The sequence below is a fragment of the Grammomys surdaster genome, unplaced genomic scaffold (assembly GCF_004785775.1).
Source record: "Grammomys surdaster isolate TR1022 unplaced genomic scaffold, NIH_TR_1.0 239, whole genome shotgun sequence".
In the NCBI taxonomy this organism is placed as follows: Eukaryota; Metazoa; Chordata; class Mammalia; order Rodentia; family Muridae; genus Grammomys; species Grammomys surdaster.
The window spans coordinates 10,262,794-10,278,802 of NW_021604684.1; the positions used below are offsets into that span (position 1 = coordinate 10,262,794).

General features: G+C 51.9%; 2 protein-coding genes across 2 annotated transcripts in view; both read right to left on the minus strand.

Annotated features, from left to right (window-relative positions):
- Window positions 1-2,012, minus strand: part of Camk2a (calcium/calmodulin dependent protein kinase II alpha) — a 59,701-nt gene extending 57,689 nt beyond the window's left edge. Inside the window, exons 1-2 of the mRNA XM_028774314.1 lie at window positions 1,781-2,012; window positions 1,451-1,609 (exon numbers count right to left, since the gene is read on the minus strand). Of these exons, the coding sequence (XP_028630147.1) occupies window positions 1,451-1,512 (62 nt within the window). The 5' untranslated portion in view covers window positions 1,513-1,609; window positions 1,781-2,012. The remainder of the gene's footprint in view (window positions 1-1,450; window positions 1,610-1,780) is intronic.
- Window positions 2,013-8,592: 6,580 nt separating this feature from the next.
- On the minus strand, window positions 8,593-15,427 carry Arsi (arylsulfatase family member I). Its single transcript, XM_028774300.1, has 2 exons — window positions 14,856-15,427; window positions 8,593-10,789 (listed from the first exon to the last, which is right to left on the minus strand). The coding sequence occupies exons 1-2, from the start codon at window positions 15,164-15,166 to the stop codon at window positions 9,376-9,378; spliced, it is 1,725 nt and encodes a 574-aa protein (XP_028630133.1). The 5' UTR covers window positions 15,167-15,427; the 3' UTR covers window positions 8,593-9,375.
- Between the last annotated feature and the right edge of the window lie 582 nt (window positions 15,428-16,009).

The window sequence follows — 16,009 nt, forward strand, 5'->3', positions numbered from 1 at the left end:
TCTCTCTCTCTCTCTCTCTCTCTCTCTCTCTCTCTCTCTCTCTCTCTGTGTGTGTGTGTGTGTGTGTGTGTGTGTGTATGAATGTGTTCAAGGGCTATGCTTATACATAGCCATAGGTCCACCTCCCACACATATGCAGACACCATCATAAGCTCACACATGCCTACAACACCCACACACCCACATGAGCCCATGAGCCTAGGGCACGCGCACACATATGCACACACACACACGTTCACTGAGAGTACCCATCTCTGACCTGCCTGCCACACATGTACACACAGATGCATGCCCATTGCTGCAACATCACCTAGCCAAGAGCAACCCTTGCATAATTGCACACAGGCACCCTTGCCTGTCATTTTTTGGGGGGGGTTGCCACACAAACGACACACACACATCTCTTCATGCTTTACTTGCACCAGTGTTTGCCCTTTCAGTTCTCAGTGTGCCCAGTGTGCTTCTTACACAACTCCATCTGCTCCCCACAGATTTCATATATAGCTTCTCCTCGATATACATGTACCTGCAGGACCCACACTGGCACGCATCTGCTCACAGGGCCTCTTGTCTCATTTTCCTGCTCCCACAGCAAGGAACCTAACAGGGCTGGTAGGAGCACTTATGCATCCGTGGGGCACTTTGCCAAACTACTCCCCAACTCCCGATCCATCTCAAGACCCCCCCCTCCAACCCAGCTGGGAACACCTAGAAACCTTCTCTTGTATCTATAGCCTGAAGCTCTCCTGGAGGGAGCCTCTCTCCTCTCAGCAGAGGTGCAACACAATGGGCAACTTTGCCAAAGGACCACAGTTTTTGGGCACAGCCACTGCCACAGTGGCACCCCCAGCTGGATGACTGTCCTTCCCCTCCTCCCAACACCTCGATTGCTTTATGTTAACTCCTTCAGCACTAAAGCTCTTGCTCCTGGAAGGTAACTGGGAAAGCAGGAGGGAATGTGTCAGGGGGAAAGCTAGCCACTCTGCACAGTGTCTAAAGTCAAGCTCTCCAGGTGGGGGTGGTGGCAAACTCTCTCTGTCACTGGAGGTTTCTAAGTACAACTACAGAAAGGATTCCAGCTCAGACTCAGCCAAGTGGGAAAATCCCTTTCAAACCCCAAGTTTCTAAACATCCTTGTGAACCCAGGTTATGTGTATTTGTATGCAAAGGTGTGTGCATCAATACCACCAATCTGTTTCCTTTCCATCACACACACACACACACACATACACACACACACACACATACACACACACACAAAATCAGGCTGACTGGGCACATAAATGTGTCAATGCCTAACTCTGGACACCCTATGCATACACAGTGCTTCCAAATCATGCTGCACACCTCCCTCTGCATGCACAGGACAGCTCGAGCCACATAGGCACACGCCCCCTGCCCAAGAGGCTGATCCCCCATGCCCTCTAGGACTCCCTGAGGTGTGACTCACTTTCCCAGTTCCTCAAAGAGCTGGTACTCTTCTGTGAATCGAGTGCAGGTGATGGTAGCCATCCTGGCACTGGGCAGGCAGGCGAGGCTTTAGGCTGGGGACTAGGACTGGGATGCTGATGCTCTGCTCCCAGAACTAGGGGCCACTCGCCTGCCCGTGCTCCTGAGTGCAAATGGAGAACCGGCTTGACTGACGAGCTTGGGGCTTCTGAGCAGGGCACTGTGGCTGCTCACAGCCTCGCGAGCCTTCGTCAGCATCCAGGTCCCCATGGCAACCACCTCCGAAACGCCCTGTTCCCGTTGCCCCGGTAACTGCCTCCCCAACACCTGCCTGCCTTTCACTTCAAAACCTGCTCCTCTATTGCCCTGGCCTTATATACCCAATATTGCAGGACTGTGTGGGCCCAGAAGCAAGTGGACCCTGTTCCCCCAGGGTGATGTACTGAGGGGGTTGGAGAAGGGGGATGTGAACAAACTTAGTCCACAAGTGATCGGCTCTCTTCCTACCTCCCCCACCTCCAACTATAGGGCCCTTTTAACAGACAGGATGGGATTAAGTGGGGCAAAGAGGCAGTTGCTATGGTAACAGCTAGTGGGTGCCACATTCTGGGATGGTCCTTGAGAAAGACAGGATGTAGTTACCCTGGCAACTTCATCTCCTCTGGAGAGACAGGTATTGCCCCGTTGCCCTGGCAACAGCTGGGTTCTAAGGTTTACAGGGGAAGCTAATTTATCTCTCCTTCCCTTCCCCCTTATAGTCTTTGCAATGGTTTCTCTGCTCCCTCTGGGAATTGGTCTGGTTGACTTGGCCTCTGCCTCTGTCCTTATTTCTCTCCTGCTCTAACTGCTTTTTAGCCACTGTGCATGTATCGCACTGTCATCTTAGCTTGAGGAGAAATACAGAGCAGACCCAGGATGCTGAAGGAATGGCTCTGTCTGCTTTCACACCCCTACCTGTCACCACTGTGCAGCAGGGCCCCTCCTGAGGCCTCTTCCAAAAGCTCTCCCCACCCATCCTCCCAGAGGGACCATGAAGATTTGGTCTCCTGGGGCTCATGTCCCAGTTTCTGCTTGTGCTCCCTGCTAAGGTAGGACTGGAGGGAGGTAAGTATAATGAGGTGAGTATGGCCGGACTCACCCAGGGCTGGGCCGGTGGTGTGGATGTACCCTGCCCTGGAGTTTTCTTTCTCAAACTTGCTGACCATCTTCCCTAATGAATTCACTTCTTCTGTGCATCAACCACACTTGTAGTCACAAATCACGCCCCCAAGGAATGGAATTTAAGGCTAGTAATCTGAGTTCTAGCTCTGACATTTACTAACTGTGTGACCCTGGGCAAGTCACTGAGGAAGCTCTCTGAGCCCCCATCTCATTTTCTAGAAAATTGGAAGACAGTCATCCCTGTAGAAGACTCCAGTGAAGATGGAGTGACCTAAGGTAAAAATAAAATAAATGAAATTTTTTAAAAAAGGGTTCTGGGAAGTAGGTAAGCCTGAAGGGTTCTCAGTTTCTGGAAGACAAAGCACAGAAGTTTTAAAGTGAGTCTATGAGCGCTCTCATACTGTAGGTTGGTCTTGAATACACACACCACCATTCTGAAAAGGAAAAAAAGGGGGGTGCTTCAGCATGCTTCACGGGTGGCTTTGCAGGGGTCTCATGGTCTCACGCCAGTATTTGCCCCAGTGAACAAGGGGACACATAAAAGGACCTGGAAATGCAAATTCTCTCTGTTTCCAACTTGCTCCTCAGAATCCACTGCTTACCTCACTTGTAGGGACAGGGTGGTACCTTTGAATAGTCTCCAGCGCCAACAAGTGCCTGACCCAACTGAGGCTCGAGTACCCTAGAAACATTAGAGGGCCCTCTGTCCCTCTTCCTGAGTCAGTGAAAGAAAGATTGATGGGAGATCTTTTCAATTCAGCCACTTTCCTCAGGAAAGAAAGAGAAGGGAGGTGGAGAGGAAGGAGGGAGGCAAGCCAGGGAGGAGGGGGTGATGGCTTAGCCACTAATTGCACCATTACCACCTTCAGAAAAAGGAAAAACCACTCCGTTTTGTTTCTGCGCACAATATGCTTCCCGCTTCAGCCGCCAACGTGGCAATTCAGAGCAGAGCAGAAAGGCCTATGCTCGCAGGGCCGCACAGCTGGTGGGTAGCAGGCAGGCACGGAACACCCTGGCAAAGGCTGGAGACACCAGAGGAAGGCAGGAGTGGGGCAGAGCTGTACGGTCCTGTTCCTGATCCTCTAGCCCAGTGGTTCTTAACCTTCCTAATGCTGCAACCCTTAAATACAGTTCTTCACGCTGTGCTGACCCCCAACCATAAAATTATTCTTGTCATTACTTCATAATTATAATCTTGCTTCTGTTGTGAAACATATGCAAATACCTGTTTTTTCCAATGGTCTTGGGCGACTCCTGTAAAAGGGTTGTTCAACACTCTCCCCCAAGGGGGTCACGACCTACATGGATTGAGAATGACTACTCCAATCTTTTCCCAGAGGGATCCCTGGGAACACCCAGCCACTGCCCAGGAGAAACCATGTCATCAACTATCAGTGGTTATGTGACTTACAGGCTATGATTTTGAATCAATACCTCAACTTCTCTGGACCTCTTCAAGTGCAAAACTGGGCAAATAATGTTCCTTACCAAAAAGGCAGTTTTGAGGCTGAAACAAGATGAACACACAGTGGCTGATGCAGAAGGAATTATTAAGGAACTAGAAATCCTGTCTCCTCATACTCCTCCCTGAACCATGGCAGCTCTCTGGGGCACAGCTCTCTGAGACCTCGCTGGGGGTTAGCTCATGGTTTAGACATTGCATGGCGTTGGCTCTATTTGCAGTAAATTCTGGAATGGCAATGGCAAGAACAAAAAAATAAGGTACTGGGGCCCTCATGTATCAGGGGACAAGGGCATGGCAACTGCTTTAAGATCAGTAAAGCAGTAAGAGGAACTTGCTAAGGCTGTAACCATGGAAATATAGCCCTGTGAAGGGAAGTGGCCATCCTCATGGACCAGTGCTGCCCTGTCACTCTCCACAGATGATATGTAGTGCTTGGCTCAGAGGCCAGCAAAGCATTCAGAAGAGTCCCAGGGGCTCAGAGAGGCACAGTCTGAGAGCTGCCTGCCTCTGACAGGGACCACGGGGTCCTAACTCCACTGTGATCTCCATCTTTGTTCTTTCATACTTCCAGCTTCCTTCCCTTCCTTTCTTCCTCATGCCCTTCTCCTTCCTCCCTGGCATCCTCCTATCTCTACTCCTTCTCTCGCTGATGCCTTTCTCTCCTGAATGCAGGGCTAAGGGATAGGCAGGTCCTAGGACCTTAGACCCACCTGGTAGTGCAGAACTAGCTTGGAGAAGTACCCTGTGGACGTCTGTCTTACACTTGCATGGATGCATACCTCTTGGGACACCTGCATGCTGAGTGCAATTGCCACTCTACTGAGGAGGCATGACCACTAATTCGCCACATCCTCTGTGCCTACAAAGCTGGCAGCTGTGCCTAGTGGTGGTGGGCATCAAGGAGTCAAGCATGCCTGGGTGGCAACAAGAGAATAAGCTGATGATTGCATCGGGGGAGCGGGGTTTGGTTCTGCCAGACTCCCCACACCCCAGGGCCACAGTAGGCATAGCAGTCCAGCACGTGTACCCCATCTGCAACACTCGTGCAGTACTCAAGCACAAGCCTGTGTGCCAAGGGCTGATGGCCAGGGGTGGGAGCCCTGGAGTTTGCTGAGCCAGCACAACAATGCCAGAAAGAGATTGGCTCCTGTCAACGGGAGGGACAGGAGGCTGGGCTGAGTTCCAGGAGACAAGGGAAGGATGGGAGAGAGGATTACAACCCTCATCACACTGGGATAGCTCCTCCGTGTGCTCTCATGCATATGCTAAATGTCACCGGGTCTTTCAGGGCCTAAACACACACCACCACAGAAAACCACCACAGGAAAAAAAAAAAACCAAAAACGTGCCATCAGAATGGTACCCATGGGGCCTGTCCCACTAAGGGCAGAAAAAGTTGGGGACAGGCTCAGCAGAAAGTGGGCCAGGAGAGAAGAGATACTGTGAGGGTCTGAGTAGAGAGCAACTGAGTCAGGGAAGTATGCTGAGGAATGCCAGGCCTAAGAGAGGAGGGAAGGAAGTGCTATGTTCTGAGGTGCCCCATGCAGGGGCCCTCCCTGAGGAGGCAGTGACACACAGCCTGCAGATGAGGTTCAGTTCCTATGCTAAGACAGCTGGAAATAGGCCTTTCTCCCTGGTTTCATTTCCTCCTGGGAAGGTTAGGGGCAAAACACTCATTCTTGGCCCCCAAGGATATGAAGCAATTACATCAGAGCCAGTTTGAACCTTACAGCAATGCAGTAAATACAGGTGTAATGACCCCACTCTGCAGAACCGTGACACTACTTACCTAAAGCCACATACCCAGGGACCAAACCCAGGTCTGTGTGACCTCACCACTCTTACCCTATCCTTAGGTCCCCGTATCAAGCTAAGAAGACCTTTAGGGGCCACGCATCCCTTAGAGCTGGGACTCAAGGTGCAGAGAGTAGAGGTTCACATCTAACAGGTACACAAGTTGGTGGCAGTCAGGCCAATAGCCTGGAGTTCTTGCCTCCCTGAGCACTGCTCTTTCCCTGCTGTATCCCTTCCTGGTATTGCTAGGATGTTAGCCTGTGTCCTGGGCAAGCCAAGAGTGTCTGGAAGAAGAGGAGACACAGCCCTGGAGCAGGCAGGTATATGGCTCCACTTGGTTGTTAGGGGACTGGTCATTAGAGGTCAGGACTCCAGAGCCAGGATCCAGCTAAAGCAAGCTCTCACCTGAATCTCACTCTTCTAGCTAACAGGTCTTCTGCCATCTAATCCAGCTGAGAGAGAGAGGGGAGGGGAGAGGGAGGGAGGGTGTGAGAGAGTGAGTCCCTAGTTAAGAACTATGACCTAGGGACTGCCTCTGGTGTGCCCTTCCACCCTGTCTTCTTCAAAGGGACCCATGTGACATGCGCACAAACCTAGAGGTGCTGTGTTGGCTAGTTTTAAGTCACCTTGACACAAGCTAGAGTTATCTGAAAGGAGGGGAGCTCAGCTGAGAAAATGCCTTCATAAGATGCAGCTGCAGGACATTTTCTCATTAGTGGATGATGGGGAAAGGCTCAGCCCAATGTGGGTGGTCCCATCCCTGGCCTGGTGGTCCTGGGTTCTATGAGAAAACAGGCTAGGCAAGCCATGAGGAGCATGCCGGTAAGCAGCACCACTCCATGGCCTCTGGTCAGCTTTGGCCTCCAGGTCCCTGCCCCAGACCCTCCTATGGAAGGTCGAGTGAAAATTTAACTCTTTCTTCCCCACGTTGCTTTTAGTCATTGTGTTTCATCACAGCCATAGTAACCCTAAGACAGGTACCTACTGGGAACTGGGATATAGTAAAGATTGGTGTGTGCTTGTTGAGGGAAAACCCGGACCACCATAGAGAACAGGTTGTGGGCATGCTGACTGCTAAGCTGAACCTCTCAATACAATACCCCAAAGACCATCAACCTCACACACTGTTGCCCACTAGTTCCTGGACACCTGGTTTCAGGCTGATGCTCCAGTGGTTCCTGGGCTAGGCTGGCATCTGGGTTGAGAACTCTGAGTTCTTTGAGTTCTGCATCGAAGGGAAGACTGAATAGAGAGAGGCTTGAGCCAACCCTTCTCTTCAAAACTTCAGAAACAGGCACCAGCCTCAGCACCAATCATCCCTTATATCTTGGGGCCCAATTGATTCAGAGAATAGAGCTTGGGATCCAGAGGAGAACAGACAGCACTACACATGGTCATGCTCTTGTGGCCCCAAAGGGGTCCTTAGAAGCAAAGTGGATGACAGGGCTGCAAATTGAAAAGTCCTGGCAGGCAGGGGGCCTCCAGCGGTCCTCAGGGAAGTACTCACACAGTTCTCTAAAGCCTGGCTCTGCAGGGAAGCCTAAGCTGTATACTAGTGTGGCAAGCCAGCAGGCAGAGTTAGAGCAGACTCCAGCAGGCCTAGAGTGTCTTGGGCAGTGGGCAGACTATGAATAGCCCCTCTGGGATACACTAGGCTAAGATACCCCCTTAGCCAACATCTTCTTCAGAGCCTCCCTCTTGAGCAAGCAAAAAAAACCCACTGGAGGCCAGAGACTCCTGCCTCTCCTGGGCCATGCCTACCATCTGGGCATCAGCATTATCAAGGAAGGGAAAACATACAGGTGTGGGAGATGAGAAACATCAAAAGAACAGGGCTGGGGCTGGAGAGACGGCTCGGTAGTGAAGGGCACATAAGTTCCCTTTCCACGGGCCGTGTTGGACAACTTACACCCTCTGTAACTCCAGAGGATCTGATGTCTGTAGCCTCTGCAGGTACTTTACTCACGTGTACATACATACATACACACACACACACACACATATATCTACACATCATTAAAAATAAATCTTAAGGAAAAAAATAAAGTACAGGGCTAAGGAAGGGTCTGGGATGCAATGGTCACCTCCACCCTGTAGCCCAGACCAGGCCCTCATGCAGGATTTAGTCATTGCCTAAGTGCTGCAGCCCTGCAGGCAGCGGCAACCCCCACCCCACGGCCCTGCACCCACCCCACTCCACCCATCCCGCTCATCCACAAGCTGACGAGTCCTAACAGGCCTCCTTTGCCAGTGACAAAAATAACTATTTTCAAAATTCACAGCAGGGCCTTCGCCTACACACACTGCGCCGACTGGGACCTGAAGGGAGATATGCAGAACGCAGTGTGCGGAGGGAGCCGTGCTATGCAGCTAGCGGGCTTTACAACCACCACCCCCTCCTCAACACTATCGAGCCTGTGTCCTGTTCTCCCAGATGCAAATGTGCACAGGGGTGCCCAGAACCACCAGAAGTAAAGACTCTTGAATCATCCACTGTATGTAGAGAAACTCGGAGGCCCAGAGAGGGTCAGGGGTTTGCCTGCAGTTACATTGTGAACCTGTGGCAGAACCAACCTTCCTCCCTTCCTTCCTTCCTTCCTTCCTTCCTTCCTTCCTTCCTTCCTTCCTTCCTTCCTTCCTTTCTTCCTGTTCCTTCTGCTACCAGTGAATTCACACAGGTCCCCAGGACACACATGCACACGCAGAGACCAGCATCTCTTGCCTCTGGATAATGGCACTTTAATCAAGTTCACAGGCTCCTCCACAACCATCCGATTGGCCAGTTTTCTACAGCACCGTGAGGTAGGCATAGCCAGGGCTAACATTTCCCTACGCCTTTGCAACTAGGAAAATCAAGGCCCTGTGGGGAAGAACTGTGTTCAAGGCCAAATCAAAGGCTCCCTTTCACAGCTGTGTCCCCTTACCCCCTCGCTATGCAGCGGCTCAGGGCCACTTTCCCCTGGACGCTGGGGACCAAAAGAGGAGAATTCCACTAGGAACTCCCAAGTCTTGCAGCTCCAGGAATGTAACGATTCTCAGAGCTTACACTGTCCGTTCTCATTGAGTTGTCCAACAGAGCAGCAGCCAGCTGGCCATTCTCCAGCTGATATCCGAGAGCACCACAGAGACCTGGAAAGAAGGTCATGGACTCATGTCATCTGGAAGGTGGCAAGGTCAGCAAGGAACCCGGCCATGGCCCCAGACACAGGTGTACACTGGAGTCCTAAAGTCGCCAGAGCTCATCTGAGGGGTGAGACTGAGGCAGAAGGCTGCTATAGGTTACCTGAGGGCAAAGAACAAATGCATCAGGAGAGAGGCAGGACTGTGACCCAGGCTTCCCAGCCTAGTTTGTGCCCTCCCACAAATCCCACCCTATTCGACGGAGGGCTTCTGTGCCCTCCCTCCACATGCCTGCAGATGAAGACTTGACCTTGGCCTTCTCCCTGAGAACAAGCAAAGGGACAGTATCTGAGGGGAACTGAAGATTCCCTGCCACCCCCAAGCCATCAGATCCGGTGGGACATCAGCCTGGTATTGAGTTTACGGAAAAAAGATCGAAGCTTGCAAATCTTGCATTTCTTCTTTCGGCGACCCCGGGAGAAACTTCTAGCCCTGCCTTCCTCCTCCTCCTCCTCCTCTGCCTCTTCTTCCTCATCACTGGCCCAGGGCCCCCAAGCACCCCCATTAAAGTCAGGATGGGCCCGAGGGTTCGCAGCTGGGTAACGCACAGGGATGGCAGTACGGTTATAATCAGCCAGGCGAGCCAGCAGGGTGCGGACTACATCAGGTCGCTGGCCAGCCAGGTCCTCTCGTTCATAAGGGTCAGCACTGATGTTAAAGAGCCACACAGCCTGGCGGATGCTGGCCATCCGCTCCAGGTTCCACCAGCTCTCGGGGAAGGAGGCCAGTGTCTGAGGTGGAATCCAGTCACCGTAGCCTGGGTCTCCGGTGAGCAGCTTCCACTCCCCCACTCGGATAGCAGCCTGTACTGCTGTATTCCAGATGCCAAAGCCACCCTCCAGGGAGCCATGCCGGGCATGGTTGTAGAGGGGGTCGATGTTGTGTAGGATCTCTGTGCGTGGTGAGGCCCGGCCCTCGCTAATGGCTGGCCACACGTCATAGCCATCCAGTCTGTCAGCCGCCGATGTAGTACCGCCTGCCAGACCCACCAGTGTTGGGTACCAGTCTGTGATATGGACCAGGGCCCGACTGGTCCGTCTCTTTTTCTTGAGCAGTGGGCTGTGGACAAAACCCAGGCCCCTCACACCACCTTCCCAGTAAGTACCCTTGCGTCCTCGAAGGGGCCAGTTGCTACCCCCTGAGAAAGTCTGGCCACCATTGTCACTGGAGAAGATAATGACACTGTTGTTATAGAAACCATAGCGCTTGAGAGCCCAGGTGATGTTGCGCACAGCCTCGTCCATGCAGGTCACCATGGCTGCGTACTTGCGCCGTGCTACGTTGCCCATTGTGCGGTAGCGGTATAAGTACTCTCGAGGTGACTGTAGGGGTGTGTGTACTGCCTGGAAGGCCACATAGAGAAAGAGGGGGCTCTGGGGACTGTGGCTGGCCAGGATGTGGCTTGCACGCTGAGCATAGAGCATCGTGGAGTACTGGCCGCTGAGTCCCCAGGCCACACTCTCACCTTCGTGCAGGTCAAAACCACAAACCCCTGGGCCATCACAGTTGTCATACGTGTAGTAATCCACATTGCCCGTGAGGGAACCCAGGAAGGTGTCGAAGCCCCTGCGGGTAGGCAAGCACTCCTTCCGGTAGAAGCCCAGATGCCACTTGCCCACCATGTGGGTGGAGTAGCCTGCCTCCTGTAGCTTCTGGGGCAGCGTCACCTGGTCCAGGGGCAGACAGTTGGGCTGCCGTGGGCGGATGATGGAGTGCTGCAATCCCGTATGGATCTGGTACCTGGGAGGTGAAAGATTGATACATGGGAAACAAATGTAAGCTATAGACCACTGCTCTCAATCAGCAACCCCTAGTTGCACCCTGAGATGGACCCTGGTCCAGAGCCACCAGCCAGAACAGAAACAAAAGCAACAGATACTGCCAGAGAGCTAAGCACCTACACTACTTCATCTCAAATCGTCACATTAGTGAGGCAGGTATGTATGCCAACTTATTAATGAGATGGAATAACTCAGAACAGTTAACCCACTGCCGGGGACCACATAGCCAGGAAGCTGGTGCATCAAGCATTGAGGCAGGCTTGAGCATGACAGCAGCAAGAGCTAACACCAAGTTCTCGCTGCGTGCTCAGCGTCACGCTCCCTTTGAGTCGACTCACCAAATCCTCTCCGCAAACTAGGAAGTACATATTATTACTCCCACCTCCCAAATAAGGAACCGTAAAGCTTGGTGAGTCATGCGGCCAGTATGAAGAGCACAGCGCTGCATCTTAGCACAGGCTCCAGACCTGAGTGAGTCCCTGAGCTCTAAGTTGTAAACTTAGCACAGAGCCTGGGTACACCAAGTCCCGGTCTCCCAGGTAAACTCCCACTCCTCGGAAGCCTACCGCAGTATTACTCCATCTGGAGTCTCTCACAACTCAAAGAGTGAGTTACATTGTTTCTTCCTTCTCCGCAGCAGGGACTTGGTGCACACCTTCACTGTCTACTTGGCCCTAGGATTACAACTGTCTATGTTCTTGGGCCCAGATACATAGAATAGAATTGTCTTTGTATTCCTAATACCTCAGTGATACTTAAAGCTCACTCAGTTACTTATGGAATGAACAAAGGAACAAATGAATGAATGAATGAATGAATGAACAAACGAACGAATTCAGAGGGTTTGGAAGCCAGAAGTGAATTAAATCCTCTTTTAGTTTTTTAAAAGCAACAACAAAGGTCAGAGGGTAGAAAGGGCTTTAAGGTCACTCAGCAGTTCAGGGCAGTGCTGACACTTAAACATGAAACCAAACAGTTCAAGCAGCAATGTTTTCAAAGGTAGACTGCCCACCTCCTCCCACGGGGGACCAGTTGATGTTTGCAGGTATGAGTGAGCTGGCTGGAACACAAAAATCTCTGAGAGCTGCCCTGCTCCCAGGCTTTATGAGACCAAAACCCCCCTCCACCCTCATCTGGTGTAAGCTCAAGCCCTCCCCAACCCCCACCCCCAGGCCTATGCAGCAGTCAATGCCTTGCAGGTTCCTGAGTTTCCTTTATACATTTATACTGCATCTTCTGCTGCTGTGATCTGCTTGAGGTGTCTTTAAGAGTTGCAAGTAAAGCCACCTGGAATGTCACAAGGGAGTTAGAATTCCACACCTGACCTTACCCCTAGGCAGCTGAGTTAGTCTGGTATTTGACACCAGGCTGTTTCCTTATCTTAAGGCCAGGCTTAAGACTTTGTGCCATGTGAAAGTGTTATCTCATTTAATTCTCTCTGAACCCCGTGAGTGTGAGTGTGTATGAGTGTGTGTATGTATGTGTGTGTGAGTGTGTATGAGTGTGTATGTGAGTGTATGTGTGTGTGAGTGTATGTATGTGTGAGTGTGTGAGTGTGTGAGTGTATGTGAGTGTGTGTGAGAGTGTGAGTGTGTGTGTGAGTGTATGTGTATGTGAGTGTGTGAGAGTGTGAGTGTGTGTGACAGTGTGTGAGTATGTGAGAGTGTGTGTGTGTGAGAGTGTGAGTGTGTATGTGTGTGTGAGTGTGTGTGTGAGTGTATGCGTGTGTGTGTGAGTGTGTGTGAGTGTGTGAGAGAGTGTGTGTGTATGTGTGTGTTGTGTGTGTGTATGAATTTGAATTGGACTTCCAGCCTTGAGCATGCTCTGGAAGCACTCTACCACTTATTATTATGTCTTCAGCTCTTTTTTTTAAGTTTTATCTTGACACAGAGCCTCACTTAGTTGACCAAGCTGGTCTTAAACAAACTATGTGACTCAAGCTAGCCCAAGCCAGCACTGAACTTGCAATTTTCCTGTATCAGCTTCCTAAATAGTTTGTAGGAATTATAGGCCTGCACAACCAGGCTTCTTTTTTGTTGTTGTTGTTGTCGTTGTTGTTTTTAAATTATCTTTTCATTTATTTATTAGTTATTATTGATAGTGTGTGTGTGTGTGTGTGTGTGTGTATGTTATGTGTGCACAGGCTTGGGCCTACTCATGCCAAGGCATGCACATGTCAAGTCAGAGGGCAACTTTCTGGAGTCAGCTCTCTTCCCACAGTGGGTTCCAGGAATTGAGCTCAGGTTACCAGGCTGACCCAGGAAGCACTAGTACCCGCTAAGACATTTCACCAACCTAAACCTCTCTGGTAAAATACATACGACACATTACCATAATCTCCATTCTACAAATGAAACTTAAGCCCCCAAAGTGTAGCATATGACCGGAAGTCAGATAGCTGGCAACGGTAGAACTGTTTAGACCCAGGTCTATCCAACTCATGCTCAAAAGTCTTTGCATGATACAGCTTCTCCTCCAGGCCTTGGGCAAGCTGAGAGATGATTGGAACTGACAGGAGAAGCATCCTAGGGCCCAGAATCCCAGCTGAGCGTCTCCATATAAGGGTGGGGTGCTTGAAGCACTGATTTGTAATGTGGGTGGGCCTGCTAAACCTTGCCAAAGTCCATTTGTCAGTGAGCAACATAAGAAACTTTGGCTCTCTCCAGCAACACCAAACAGGACTGGCTGCATAAGGAAACACCAAGCCATGGAGTAAGCATCCATGAGACAGAGGTAGCTGCCGAGGGTAGAGGGAGACAAGGCTGGCCCTTGCTCAGCCAACTTCACCAGAAAGAGCCTGGAGCGCTGCGCTAACTGTCCATTCAGCAGTTTACCAAAGTCACGTCGATCTGGGGAGAGAAACATCAACTGGAAAACTCAAAATGCAGATTCTCCTGCCTTTTCAGGGGGTTAGTCTGTCCCATGCCACGGTCTGTCACCACCACTACCAAGCCACATCTGCAACACAAACCTCCCACGTGTCTCCTTCTCCCTGCCCTTCTTCACAGTCCCTGGATCTAAAGGCAGATGGAATGCAGGTGGAAAGAGAAAAGGCACCGAAGTTTGATTTCCAGCTCCAAACCGCCAGCCCAGCGCTAACTTCGAAACCCTCTCTTTCACAAGACTCTGAAGTTGGGCAGAGGCGTCGAGCTGGCTGGCCTCTCCCTGATCCCAAGCCTCATCGTCCCATCCAGGAAACAGAGATGGGCCGAGATGGGCCGAGAGGGATGGGCCATGGACCTGAGATCTCTGTAGTGATCCCAAAGCATTCGATGGCCTCTTCCAAAGAGGATTAGCTTCAGCTCAACCCAGGGATTTTCTCCTAAGCAAAGGGAGTTTGCCTTCCACAACCCCTTTCTGATTCCTAGCTCTTTCACTCTGGTAATCCCCAACCCCATGAGGGAGCAGCCCCTTACAGAGGACACGGAACCCCTGGGGTCTTTTCAGACAATTTGAAAGGATTCTTCAGATGAAAAATGTGGAGACTTGGAGAAGGGATGCAACCAGCCTCCTGCTATAGGTAGGTCTCTGCATCTTTCCAGTTCCTTGGTCTTCTTCCAATGGTGGCATCAACAGCATAGGACTCAAATCTTTCCAGTAATACAGACAGAGGCTGTCATTTATTGACAGCCAGGCAAGCTACATACAATTCATTCCCCTTTCATAATTTCTTCTCAAGATACAAACTGTCCTTCAGACCATTTTACGGACCAGGAAACTGAGAATTAAGTGACTTTCAAACTGACCCCATGTCTGTCAATATACACAGAACTCAAAATAAGAGTCAAAGATTCCTCTGATTAAACAAAGGAACAAACTGTGGAACGCAGAGGTTTTCAGAAGCTTTGAAATAAGAGAGTTGGGGGAAACAGAGGCCCAAAGAAGGCAAGGGACTTATCGATGACCTAACAGATGTTGCAGGCAAAGCTTGCCCGTAAAACGGCTATTCTGCAAGGTTTGCAACCTACCAACTCAGTGTGTTGGGGGTTTGGACACCCAGTCCCGCGGGGCTGGGCCATGCCTACCTGCCAGTGAGGAGTTGGCTCCTCGAAGGTGTACATATGGGTTGGATGTAATAATTCTCCAGTTTGACGCCCTCAGCTGCCAGCCGGTCCAGCGTTGGGGTCTCGATATCTGAGCCATGGTATCCCACGTCGTGGTACCCTTGGTCGTCCGTGAGGATGAAGATAATGTGTGGGCGCTGCGGCGGAGCCGCCGAAGGCTGATCGCCAGCCTCTGCAGGCCCATCAGCCACAAGGCCGGGCTTGGCCCAATCCCAGGACAGGTAGCCCAAGCTGAGTAGGCTGACCAGGGAGAATCCTGAGAGGGCATGCATCGCGACGCGGGGCTGGGCGAGCGGGGTTCCCAGGACCTCAGAGCCTGCCTCGCTAGGGGCGCAACGCCTGCCCTCCCGCCCGCCTGGATGCAGTGAGAGCCCTCGCGGGGGTGGGGGGGTCTCGTCCAGGATCCGCGGCCGGGCAATAGGGCGCTCCCGGATGGTCAGGCTCGCGTCGAGCCTCCTCTGGCAGTCCCCGCTCCCTCTCCCCCAGCTCTGACGGGCCAGCCCGAGTCGTGGAGTGGAGGCTTCCCAAAAGTGCTCTCCACCATCCCCGGGCTCTCCGCTTCCCTTTTACCCGATCCCTCCTGCCTCTTAATTTCTCTCGCTTATGCTTTCCATTTCTCCTCCCTCCCCCGACCCTCAATTCCCCTAGCTGAGCTTCTGACCCCGCCTGGTGTCCCCGCAAAGCAGTGGCCTCCAGGCTAGGAGGTGGGCAGGACCCCACAGGGGGAAGGGGAGGGAGACACGGGCTGGGCGTGTCTGGGAAGGGACACAGCCCAAGAGCGGGCGAAAAAGTTGTAACATCTGCCGGGCTGAGCCCCAGGTGGAGGGGTGGGAGCCCGAAAAAGGCCCCGCCCCCGGGCAGGCAGCCCAGACCCGCAGTGGCCGCTAGTTCTAAGGCCTGCTCCTGGCCCGGACTCCAGAGAAGGGAGGGGGATTGGTTGGAATTTAGTGGAACAATTCTGGAATAGTCCGGCCAGACATTCCTTGATCATGGAGTCTTAGCATATGAATGCCAGCCCTAGAAAAGTCCAGTTCATTTTCTGAGCCAACTAGGTCATTTCTAGAGATGGAGAGACCAAGGTCCTGAGATGACAAGGAACTCACTCTGCTAAATCA